General features: G+C 37.7%; 1 protein-coding gene across 6 annotated transcripts in view; it reads right to left on the bottom strand.

The window, feature by feature from the left end:
- Positions 1-12,575, bottom strand: part of LOC132510364 (zinc finger protein 420) — a 171,813-nt gene that overhangs the window by 152,432 nt on the left and 6,806 nt on the right. For all 6 annotated transcript variants that reach the window (XM_060132323.1, XM_060132330.1, XM_060132329.1 and 3 more), the window contains one exon: positions 6,206-8,112. In XM_060132323.1, the coding sequence (XP_059988306.1) occupies positions 6,419-8,112 (1,694 nt within the window). In that variant the 3' untranslated portion in view covers positions 6,206-6,418. Of the gene's footprint in view, positions 8,113-12,575 lie in introns of those variants that run through there.

The following is a 12,575-nucleotide window of genomic DNA, read 5'->3' as shown; positions in this document are numbered from 1 at the left end:
TCCACTGGGTGACTAGACTTTGCTGGACCTGTCGGAGCTCCATGACTGGCAAGACAGTAGCCAGTATTTTGGGGAGCTCCCTAGAGTGCAGGATGTATGAACTACCTGCTTTCTTCCCCTGTGTGAGGCTGGTAGCTAGGGGGTTTCTCACTGATCATTTGGTATTGCACCAGGGACTGAGACTTTGGCGGGAGGGTGTCCCATACCTCCCTACAAGTTTTGGTCAGCCGGGTTTTGCATTTTCTTGGTGTGCAGAAGCCTGTCAATTAGTTTCTAGATTTCTCACAAAGAGAATTTTTCCATGAATTGCAGAATCAGTGGGTTTGTTGGGGAAAAGAGGGTCCAGGACATCCTGTTTCACCATATTGCTGACATTCCATTTATATGTATCTTTTTCTTCTTTTTTTCTTTTTTTTTTTTTTTTTTGTGGTATGCAGGCCTCTCACTGTTGTGGCCACTCCCGTTGCGGAGCACAGGCTCCGGACGCACAGGCTCAGCGGCCATGGCTCACGGGCCCAGCCGCTACACGGCATGTGGGATCTTCCCGGACCGGGGCATGAACCCATGTCCCCTGCATCAGCAGGCGGACTCTCAGCCACTGCGCCACTAGGGAAGCCCCATTTATATGTATCTTAAACTTCTTTATATTTTCCCAAAGGTCACTGGGGATCTCTTCTTTCAGTCTTTTTCTCTCTGTGCTTCATTTTTCCTGGCATGTTTTTAAGTTCACTGATTATTTTCTTCTATTGTGTTTAGTCTCCCAATAAAATTTTCTTCTTGGATAGTTTTCTTTTCTAGAAGTTCCCTCTTGTTCTCTTATATATCTTCCATTTCTGTTCTCATTATGTTTATGGTTTAAAAAGTCTTCAGTATATCGAGTATAACAGCTTCTTTAATAATGTTATACTAATACCATTTTCCCTGCCATTTCAGTCTGGGCCAACTGGTTGATTTTTCCTGGTCTTTTGTCACATTTTTCTACTTCATCATATAGATACTGGACATTGTGAAATTTACATTGTTAAATGGTGGTTATTGTTATTCTTTTAAAGTGTTGAGCTTTGCTCTGCAGGCAGTTACATTACTTGAAGTTGGCTTGATTCTTTTGAAGCTTTTAAAAAGCAGTTTAGGATAGGTCTGAAGTGTTTGCTTTACAGATAGTTTAGCTCTACTCCTAATACAAAACTCTTCTGGGCTACCTAATAAATAGTATGGGTGACCATCCCATCAGGGTCAGAATTAGAACATATCTTTGCTCTGTATCAGCTCTGGGCATTTTCCAACTAGCAGCTCCTTAATTACTCTTTGCCTGGTCTTGTAGGATCACACCCTACTTCTTTTAGGAAAGATTAAAATGTACTCTTTTGTACATTTCTGAAACTCTTCTCTGTATAGCTCCCTCCTCAACATAACTACCCTGCAACTTGCATGTCAGTCTCATGATCCTCATCTTCTCAACACAGTAACAGCAGGATGCTCTGTCTATTTGGGGCCACCTTTCTCATTACCCAGAATGTGTCTCTAGGTGGAAAGTTGGTGTGATCATGTTGCTCACTTCATTTGTTTCTCTCTGTCAGGGATCAGGTCCTGTCCAAACCTGTTATTCCATCATGACTCCAAAGGAATTCCATATTTTTTGCCCCTGCTGATGTTATGGGGAATGGATACTCTCATACATTAATGATGAGAATGTAAATTTACTTTATCAAAATTTGGTATAATCTGTTAATATAAAAAAGTACACATAATTTGATTTAGCAGTCTAATCTGTAGGAATATAGTCTATGGAAATAAAAAACCAACATGCAAAAATAAGCATATAAGGATATTTATTGCACTGGTTTGCAGCAACAAAGAAATAACCTGAAAGGAATGGATAAAGAAGATGTGGTACATATATACAGTGGAATATTACTCAGCCATAAAAAAGAAAAAAATTGTGTCATTTGCAGAGATGGGAATGGACCTAGAGACTGTAATACTGAGTGAAGTTAAGTCAGAAAAACAAATATGGTATATTAATGCATATATGTGGAATCTAGAAAGATGGTAAAGATGATCTTATTTGCAAAGCAGAAATAGAGACACAGACGTAGAGAACAAATGTATGGATACCAAGGGGGAAGTGCAGGTGGGATGAATTGGGAGATTGGGATTGATATATATACACTACTATGTATAAAATAGATAACTAATGAGAACCTATTGTATAGCACAGGGAATACTACTCGGTGCTCTGTGGTGAACTAGAAATGGGAAGGAAATCAAAAAAAGAGGGGATGTATGTATATGCATGGCTGATTCACTTTGCTGTATAGCAGAAACTGACACAGCAGTGTAAAGCAACTATACTGCAATAACACACACACACACACACACACACACACACACACACACACACATACCATAAAACAAAAAACAAATAAAAAACCCCACAAATGACCATGAATTTTAAAATCTCCTGTTGTACCCTGCAAACAAACAAACAAAAAAGAAAAAGAAAGAAATTACCTGAATACCCAGCTTGGGGGGAATGGGTGGGATATATCATGGCATTGCTGTTACAATGTTCCTGTTTTATTGTAGGCATTTTTAATAAGAAAAGCAAGGTGCACAAGAGACATACCAACCAAATGCAATGTGCAGACCTCATTTAAATCCTACTCAAATAAACCAACTATAATTAATAAAATTTGTAAAATAAGTCAGCTGTTCAAGATACACACTGAAATATGTAGAGGGCAAATGACATAATATACTGGCTTGACTTTAAAATATCCTAGCCAAAAATATTTGGAAGATGAAACAAGAAAGGCAAAAAATCGGTGATTATTAAAAATATGTGGTAAGTTCATGGCTGTTCATTTTACTATTCTTTTTTTGTATACATTTGAAATTTTCTACAATAAAAAGTTAAAAGAGGGACTTCCCTGGTGGTGCAGTGGATAAGACTCTGTGTTCCTAATGCAGGGGCCCGGGTTCAATCCCTGGTCAGGGAACTAGATCCCACATGCATGCTACAACTAAGAGTTTGCATGCCGCAACTAAGGAGCCCATGTGCCACAACTAAGGAGCCAGCGAGCCGCAACTAAGGAGCCCACCTGCTGCAACTAAGACCTGGTGCAACTAACTATATATATATATTTTTTTTAAGTTTACACAAAATAAAGCAAGTTACAGATAAATGGGTACTTATCCCGTTAAAACATACTCTTATTACATTCAGATGTGGGTCATATTTGGAAAAAGAAGGAAACAACAAAAAATAAAAACCAAAGTTTTAACAGTAGATGGTTGGGAGATAGTGAAGGTGATTTATTTTTTAATTTTTTTGCACTATTTCTCTGGTATGGCATAAACTTTAATATGGAATGTTGTAAGAGGAATGTAATGGCTTTTGAAAATAATTATATGCATGTAAGGGAAATAAAGCTTAATTTTGAACAGTTATGATGGTATCAATATATCTTAAAGTAGCAACTAAACCAGTATTGCAGCCATGGCTTCCATTTGTCTTTAATAATCCTTTGATTAGTGTACATTCCTATCCCCTCCCACTGCCTTAAAAGGTAAACCCTAAGTTTTAAAATTTGATTTATGAAATAAACATAACAGTGCTGAGATAATTAGCATTCATTCAAGTTTCTCCTGTTAAACAATCTTGTAACAACTGCATCAAGAATAAAAACCTTACTAAATTGATCTAGATGACAGAGTAGGGAAACGATTGTGAAAATTTAAGCTAGAAGGATTGTCCCTGTATAGTTTAGTGACTGATTGTAGAACAGAAAAGCATTATGCCACCCACTAAATTTAAATAACTGCAATTATGCCTTAAATTTCCTCTTATAATTATGCCTTTTGGTCAAGAATAGATTTCTTGAAGTGCCTTCACAACACAAAATATTAAGTATTATGGAATAGAAGGGATTCATGGTCAGGACTGGGAAACAATGGGTTAAACAAAGGTAATATTTTCTTTATTGTGGGACTTCTTACAATTTTTTTTTTTTTTTTTTTGCGGTACACGGGCCTCCCACTGCTGCGGCCTCCCCCGCCGCGGAGCACAGGCTCCGGACGCGCAGGCCCAGCGGCCATGGCCCACGGGCCCAGCCGCTCCACGGCACGTGGGACCTTCCCGGACCGGGGCACAAACCCACATCCCCCGCATCGGCAGGCGGACCCTCAACCACTGCGCCACCAGGGAAGCCCTTCTTACAATTTTTTAATTTGGCTTGTTCAAAGTGGAATTCATTAAGCCAATAAGAAAATTTGGTTATGCATGGCCTTATATGCAATGAGGCAGAACACTTCTTCTCCAAAGGTATTTTGGAGATTTTTTTTTTTTTTTTTTTTTGCGGTACATGGGCCTCTCACTGTTGTGGCCTCTCCTGTTGCAGAGCACAGGCTCCGGATGCGCAGGCTCAGCGGCCATGGCTCACGGGCCCAGCTGCTCCACGGCATGTGGGATCTTCCCAGACCAGGGCACGAACCCATGTCCCCTGCATTGGCAGGCGGACGCTCAACCACTGCACCACCAGGGAAGCCCTGATTATTATTTCTTGAATGTATCTTAGGAAAATCTGGTTCTGGGTATTTTCTGCAAAAGGCTGCTAACATGCATATATATTACTTGTCAGAGGTATTATCAATAACCTATTATCATTGTAGCACATAACATTCTACTTACATTCCATTATTTACATTTTCTTTAAATTTAGTTGGGCAATAATGGTAGTCCCTGAATTGTAAACAACTGACCAATGATGGCATAGTTTGTCTAATCTGAGTGGAGAATGCATGACTGCACTGGCATCACCGTGGTTACACTAATGATTCAGAGTGTTCTAATGGTTCTCATTCACACTTATCTTTTCTGTTGTCGTTGTTTAAAAAATGGTGGATTAACATTTAGATTATAATTTTGTAATATATATGTAAAACCAGTGTTTTTTAGAGTGGGGATAATGAATATTAAGTTGTGAAGACAACTAAGTGGGCTGCAGTGTTCATTACAGACTATGTAATAGAAAACAGCAGAGTGCCTCACATATGGAAAAGTATTGTCTTGGGAAATTTTGTATCAATTCTTCTATCAATGTCTTTTATTTTACTTTTATTATTATTTTCTTTTATTTTACTAATTATTTATTTCCATTATGTACTAATACATTTCATTATATATCGTCATAGTATCTGTTCCTTGAAGTGTAGAAGAAAAACATAATTCATACTTTATAATGTTCAAAATAATTGCATGCACAAACATGTCTGCTAACTAGTTACTTGTTAACTGGGTTTTAAATGTTTTATATTATTCAGAAATCCCTGAGAGAATTCATGTAAGTGGTTTAACTTGAATTTAAATTATGTTTGGGAAAATTGGTTAGGGTACTTGAATGCATTGGAACATTATTTTTCCCATTTGAAGTAACAGGATGTAGGTAGGCTCTGAAGTTTGGGCATCTGAAAATTTACTGTTCAACCTGTTATCAGGAATAGATTAGGTTAAGATAATGAGGAAAAAGTGTAGTTGGTAAATTTTGCTTTGATTTCTCATTTAAGACAATATTTTATAGGTTTTTTTTTAATGGCGTTAACTTGGCTATCATTTTGTTGGTAAATTCTTTTATCCTTAAAGTAGTAATTAGAAAATGTGGAATAATGACTTCTGCTTTTGTAATTTGTTGTAGAAAAGTCACCTCTCCTTGATTTTATAAAAAAGCTCTACAACCATAAAGAAATTTCTTCCATAGAGTTTCTTTCCAGTATGAATTTTCTGGTGCAGCAAAATTTATGAGCTCTAAAATAGAGGCCTTCATACTCTTATTATGTTCTAAAGCTCTTGTCATAGAATAAATTATTTGGGTTCAAAAGGGGATAGATGGTAATAGAATGTTTACATCTTTCTACGGTACTTATAAAATATTCCTACCATTTGACTTCTCTAATAGCATTAATAATGATGATAATAATAATGATGATAATAATAATGATAATAACACTGAGTATCAGATACTGTCCAAAGGGAGTTACATGTGTTTAATCACTTACAATTTGATCATTATTATACCATTATAGTATTTTACACATAAAGAAATGGAGGCACAGAGAAGTTAAGTAACCTATCCAATTTCACAGTTAGGAAATATTAAAATAGAGATGGTGCTCAATAAAGGATATAATTCAGCATTACATTCCAGGGTTATAGAGATTTTTAAAAATGTTTAATGGGTTCCAGAAGTCATTTATTTCTGCATTCATGAAGTTAATATAAGCTTTCTAAAAATGAGTTGATTTTGAACACAATCAAAAGGATGTCCTATTTCATTACAAACATAATATTAGTTCTCTAATATTCCAGAGCTGCTGAAGATGGGTGAAGACTTTCTTATATTAAATCATATATAAAGCTTTCTCAATTATGAAGCCTCATATGTTGAATAAGTTGTGAATGACGTCTAAAGTCTTTACCACACTGTATGCATGCATAGGGTTGCTCACCAGTATGGATCCTTTGATGTAGAGTAAGTTCTGAGCCACGACTGAAGGCCTTCCCACATTCCTTACATTCATAGGGTTTCTCACCATTATGAGTTCTTAGATGTTCAGTAAGGTGTGAGCCACGAATAAAGGCCTTCCCACATTGCTTACATTCATAGGGTTTTTCACCTCTATGAATTCTCTGGTGTTCACTAAGTTGTGAGCCATAAATAAAAGCTTTGTCACATTCCTTACATTTGTAGGGTTTTTCACCTGTATGAATTCTCTGATGATATGTAAGTTGTGTGGTACGAAAAAAGGTCTTCCCACATTCCTTACATTCATAATGCTTCTCACCATGAATTTTCTCATGTTGAGTAAGATATGCACCACGAATAAAGGTCTTTCCACATTCCTTACATTCAAAGGGTTTCTCACCTGTATGAATTCTATGATGTTCACTAAGTTGTTTGCCACAAATAAAGGCCTTTCCACATTCCTTACATTTGTAAGGTTTCTCACCTGTATGAATTCTCTGATGTTGAGTAAGATTAGAATTAGAAATAAAGGCTTTCCCACATTCTTTGCATTTATAGGGTCTCTCACCTGTATGAACTCTCAGATGATAAGTAAGTTGTGAGCCACGAGAAAAGGCCTTTCCACATTCTTTACATTCATAGGGTTTCTCACCTGTGTGAATTCTCTGATGTTCATTAAGTTGAGAGGCACATAAAAAGGCCTTCCCACATTCTTTACATCTGTAAGGCTTTTCACCAGTATGAACTCTTTGATGATAAGTAAGGTGTGAACCAAGAATAAAAGCCTTTCCACATTCCTTACACTCATAGGGTTTCTCACCACTATGAATTCTTTGATGGTAAGTAAGTTGAGAGCCAAGAATAAAGGCCTTCCCACATTCCTTACATTCATAAGGTTTTTCACCACTATGAATTCTCTGATGGAGTGTATATTGTGAACAATAACTAAAGGCTTTTCCACATTTCTTACATTCATATGGTTTCTCTCCTGTATGAACTCTCTGATGTTCAGTGAGTTGTGAACCACGAATAAAGGCCTTCCCACATGCTTTACATTGATAAGGTTTTTCATTAGTATGAATTTTCTGATGTTGAATCAGATCAGAACTACGACCAAAGGCCTTTCCACATTCCATACACTCATAAGGTTTCTCACCATTCTGAATCCTCTGATGTTGAATATAGGTTGGCTTCTTGCTGAAGATCGTCCTACATTTCTTAACGTCAGAGTGTTTTTCTTTATTATGACTTTTCTCATGTTGAATAAGGCATGACAAGTAGCTGAAAGCTTGTTTACATTCCTTACATTTGTACAATTTTTCCTTGGTAGGATTTATCTGATGAAGAATAGGGGACATGGAATGGCTTTGAGTGGCCTCTTCTTTACAGGTAATTTTCATGCGCATGTATGATCTTTCCTGACTTCTCTGTTGATCCTCAAACTTGCCTTTGCACTCTGTATTTTCTCCAAGATCACTGCACTCAAGGTTATGGCTTATAGGTTTCCTCATATTCTCCCATTGCAGTGATTCCATTTCATAAGTTCCCTTTTCTGGACATGACCTTTTGGTCTCACAGATGTATTCCAAGTCTGTAAAATAACAAGAAAGCAAATTCTTGCTGTTTTTGTTTGTAAGAAGAAATGAATTGTCTAAGGTAAAAATGGTAGATAAGGGCTTCCCTGGTGGCGCAGTGGTTGAGAGTCCGCCTGCCAATGCAGGGGACACGGGTTCATGCCCTGGTCCGGGAAGATCCCACATGCCGCGGAGCGGCTGGGCCCGTGACCCATGGCCGCTGAGCCTGCGCGTCCGGAGCCTGTGCTCTGCAACGGGAGAGGCCACAACAGTGAGAGGCCCGCGTACCGCAAAAAAAAAAAAAAAGTAGATAAAATGATAATTCTCATAAGAACAGAATGGCTTAAACATTGCTAAAAATTTTGTGCAATTTAGAAAAAGGCACAAGGAGAGAACATAGAATGAGGGGAATTTATAGGGGGGAAATTAATTAAGAAAACAGATTAAGTCAGTGGTTCTCAAACTTTGGAGTGGATTAGAATCACCAAGGAAGCTTATAAAATTACAACAAAAACACCCCTGGAAATAAACAAACAAATGCCTGGGTGGATAGCCAATCTATCAACAAATCCTATTAGCTCTCCTGTCAAAATTTATCAAATATCTGACCACATCCACTACAACCACATTAGGCCAAACCACACATCTCTCACTGTAATAGCCTCTTATCAAATTCTTATGCATTTAAAAAAAAAAATTCTTATGCATTTTAGACTCCCTCACATGCTGTTCCATCTGCCAGGAATGCTCTCTGCAAGGCCAGTTCCTTTTCGTCTAAAACGTACTAACTTAAATGCCAGCTGCTCAGAAAGACTATCACTGAAAACTCTAATTGGGTCCACGCCATGTCTTTATTCTCTATATCTGCACCTTCTTCTTCATTCTTGTTTCAATCTTTGCAATTCTAGAATTACATTTTCTTTATTTATGTTGATCCTTCTATTCCTCAAGCTTCACAAGCGTAGGAAAAATATTCCTCTTTATAGCTATTCCCCAGAACACAGAAAGCAAACACAGTGTTTTCTTCTTCCCTTCATGTATTTTTTCAGGTCTTTCTTTCCAGTGCCTTCTACTCAAGGCCAAATGTTCTCATATTTTCGAGAAAACCATAAGGTTCTATAATGTTCTAGAAATAGTGACAACTTTATACACTAAAGAAAATTTTATGTTATTCTGAACAAAGCTGGGAAATGGGTGTAATTTTAAAATGTAGAAGAACACTATCCACTGTGACTGGAGCCCCAGGCACACTCTGGCAACACTGCATATAGGCTGTAGAGTGTAATAGAGAATGGTAGTAGGAAAGAAAATAAATATATATTAGTAAATTCAAGTTCAAATGGTGTTTTAGAAATAAGAGTCAGAAATCTGAGGAAAACGTGCTTTTGCTAAAAAGTACAATGAAATTATAAACCGTAAAGTACAATGAAACTGCAAACTGTAAACAAAAACCCCCACACGGCTCAATTTAACACCAACTCGTCAGCAAAATGTACTGGGATGAGAGTATCTGGCTTTTACTTTCTGTCAGAGAAGCACAATATGGTTTACAAGACAGTAGGAAAGAAACCAACTGGAATATGGTGATTAACGGAACAGCGTAAGGGATCAGATAAATCCAGTTTAGATTCCAAACTGCTCTCCATGTTATAGTAACACGATAATAAAAATGGGAAGAAATATAAATCTAATGATTCTGGGGTGGGAAGCACTGTGAGACCACACAGGGTAAGGTGCTAAATGGCGACCTAGTGTGATAAAGAAAGTAAAGATAAGAATACCCAAGTCTTAAAACCAGGCTGAGGTTGAGGAATATGTATGAAATGTATTCAAATAAGTAGTTCTTTTTATTGTCATTAAATCAATGCAAGAATAACTGGGAAAACTGCAAAAGGGGTGATGACTAAAGACAACAAAATGGAGTCTGAAAAGCAGAAGGCATATTGAAAGGCCCCTTTGACTCTTACCCCCTTGAGTCCTACTGAGTCTATCTCCTAAATAGCTCTTGAATCTGTTTCCTTATCCCCAACACCACTGCCAACACTCCGAGGACGCCCAAAGCAACTCTCATTTGAGCCACGACAATAACCTACTCAGTAACGTCATGAGACTCTTCCTTCTCATCTCCATCTGGCAGTCAGAGTAATATATTAAATGTGTAAATCACATTATGTCACTGTCCTATATAAGATTCTTCATAAGCTTGCAAATGCTTTTGCGATAAAATTCGAACTTGTTAGTAGCATCTTTCAAACTGCTTTTGACTGCAACCTCACAATAAGAAATGCATGTTATATTATTATGCATGTTATATTGTGAGTACACATGCACAAACATAAACAAGACAAATAGGTCATGAAATTTTCTTTTTTACATGTGATGCATTCTGATATTTTATTTTATTTTCTCTTCTGTGTTATTTTATTTATGAAACAAAACCAAACCAAAAAATAAAAACAAATGCTGCTCACATTCAATAAAGATGTTAAAAAACAAACCAACCAAAAACAAATGCTGCTCACAGCCTACCAGGTCATTTCATAACACCTAGAAGGTGCTGCCTGGCCTGGCTTCTGCCAGCTTCTCCAAACTCACACCTGGTACCTCTCCCTTACTAGGCTCCAACTACAAGTGTCTTCTTTGAATATCTCATATACACCTGGCTCTATCCTCTTATAGCCTTCAGTGCATTGTTCCCTCTGCTAGGAATGCTCTTCCCTCTACCCTCAGCCTCCCTACTGGCTTTCCATCTTTTCAGGGCTCATCTGAAATTTCACAGACCTTTGCAATTCCTGAAAAGCCTTCCCCAAACCCAGACTTCTAGCAACACTGCACCTACAATTCTTTCTTCTATTAAGACAACCACTCTTAGTTTCTAACAGGAATAAGCACCCACCTTCCCCAGAGAGAACACTCAGGACCAATCCTGTAATGCTTGACATCTCTGGGTATCCAGTTACCTCTGAAAAGCTCTGGCTTCCTGGGTCCTTGGTCATCACTAGGACTCTCATCCCAATCCAGGTCTGGACATCCTCTTTTATGACCCAATGTTCTACTGCATGCTAACCAACAGATCTTCTGGAACTCATAGTGTACTTTCCAGAAGTATTCTAACCTCAGCCTCCCTTCTGATTCTTCTCTTCACCTTCTTGCTCTGATTGAAACCTTGAGCACACTGCTTCCCCTGAAACACTGTTTTCCTTCACTTCTTTCCACCTACCCTCTCCCACAGTAGATATAATAGACCTTGTTGTTACCAATAATCACAACACCTCTAAAAGTTCAGTTTCGAGCAATCATCATTTTGACCACTACCACACATATTTCATTTACTCTTATACCATCTCTCTATTATTTATCTCCATCTTAAAGACTCTCCTTTGAAATCAAACAAAACAACCTCTCCTTTGATTCTTTGGTTCACTTTGCAGCTCCTATCCATTTACTGTACTCCTTCCTGGCAAAACTTCTCAAAAGAGTTGTTGTACTTCCTGTCTATACTTTTTATTTCCCTTTACTCCCACCCTCATAACTAACCTTTTGCTGTATTTACTTCCAGGTTTTTTCCCTGCACTTTTATGTAGTTACATATACAAACTTGAATCAAACTTCTTTTTCCTCATTATTATATCATACTTCTTTTTCCTTACTATTATAATACTGTTATTTAAAACTTCTAAAGCATTTAAAAACTCTGTTTGTACCTTTGAGAGCTCCTCAAATGGGCCTTCCACACTGCCTGGTGAGTTAACTCACTATCCCACTGTAGTTTTTACTGTTGACTTATTTCTTCTTCATTCTCTTTTTAATCCTCTACAATCAGGTTTTTGCTCCTCTCATTTCCAAACCTACTTTGTCAGTGTCACCAATATCCTTCATCTTGCCAAATCCAATAGTCAGTTCTTAGCCTTCATCTTACTTGAGCTCTTAGCAGTATCTTTCACAGTTAACCACTCTCTCCTTGTGTTTGTCATGGCTTCCAGTACACTGAATTCCCAATTACTTCCTAGATCACAGGTTAATCAGGAAGCTCCTCAATTTCCTTTGCTGCATCATTTTCCTCTTCCCAGCTAAATGTTGGAATGCCCCATGGTTTAACCCTTGGACTTTATTTACCTTGCTTTCCATCTAAACCAATCCCTCAATAATCTCATCTCATCCCATCATACAGAGATTAATCCTATATTTGTCTCTTCAGTCCTGACTACCCTCCTGCAGGCTTTCAAATGTGTGTCTAACTTCTCTATGGAGATATCTAATGGGCATCTCAAATGCGTAACTCTTAACTTCCATCTGCAGGCTTCCAAACTCTGATGCCTCTTTCTATTTCCAATCCTTCAGCAAGTCCTATTAATCCTACCATCAAAATACAACCAGAATATAACCCATTCTCATCACCTCCACATATTAAACCCCATTCCAAGCCACTATTATCTGTAATATAGACTCTTGAACCAGTCCTCTAACTGGTCTCATTCTT

This window comes from Lagenorhynchus albirostris, chromosome 19 (genome assembly GCF_949774975.1).
Source record: "Lagenorhynchus albirostris chromosome 19, mLagAlb1.1, whole genome shotgun sequence".
Classification (NCBI taxonomy): Eukaryota; Metazoa; Chordata; class Mammalia; order Artiodactyla; family Delphinidae; genus Lagenorhynchus; species Lagenorhynchus albirostris.
The sequence above is the reverse complement of the archived record's forward strand: the minus strand, read 5'-3'. Positions and strand labels throughout refer to the sequence as shown.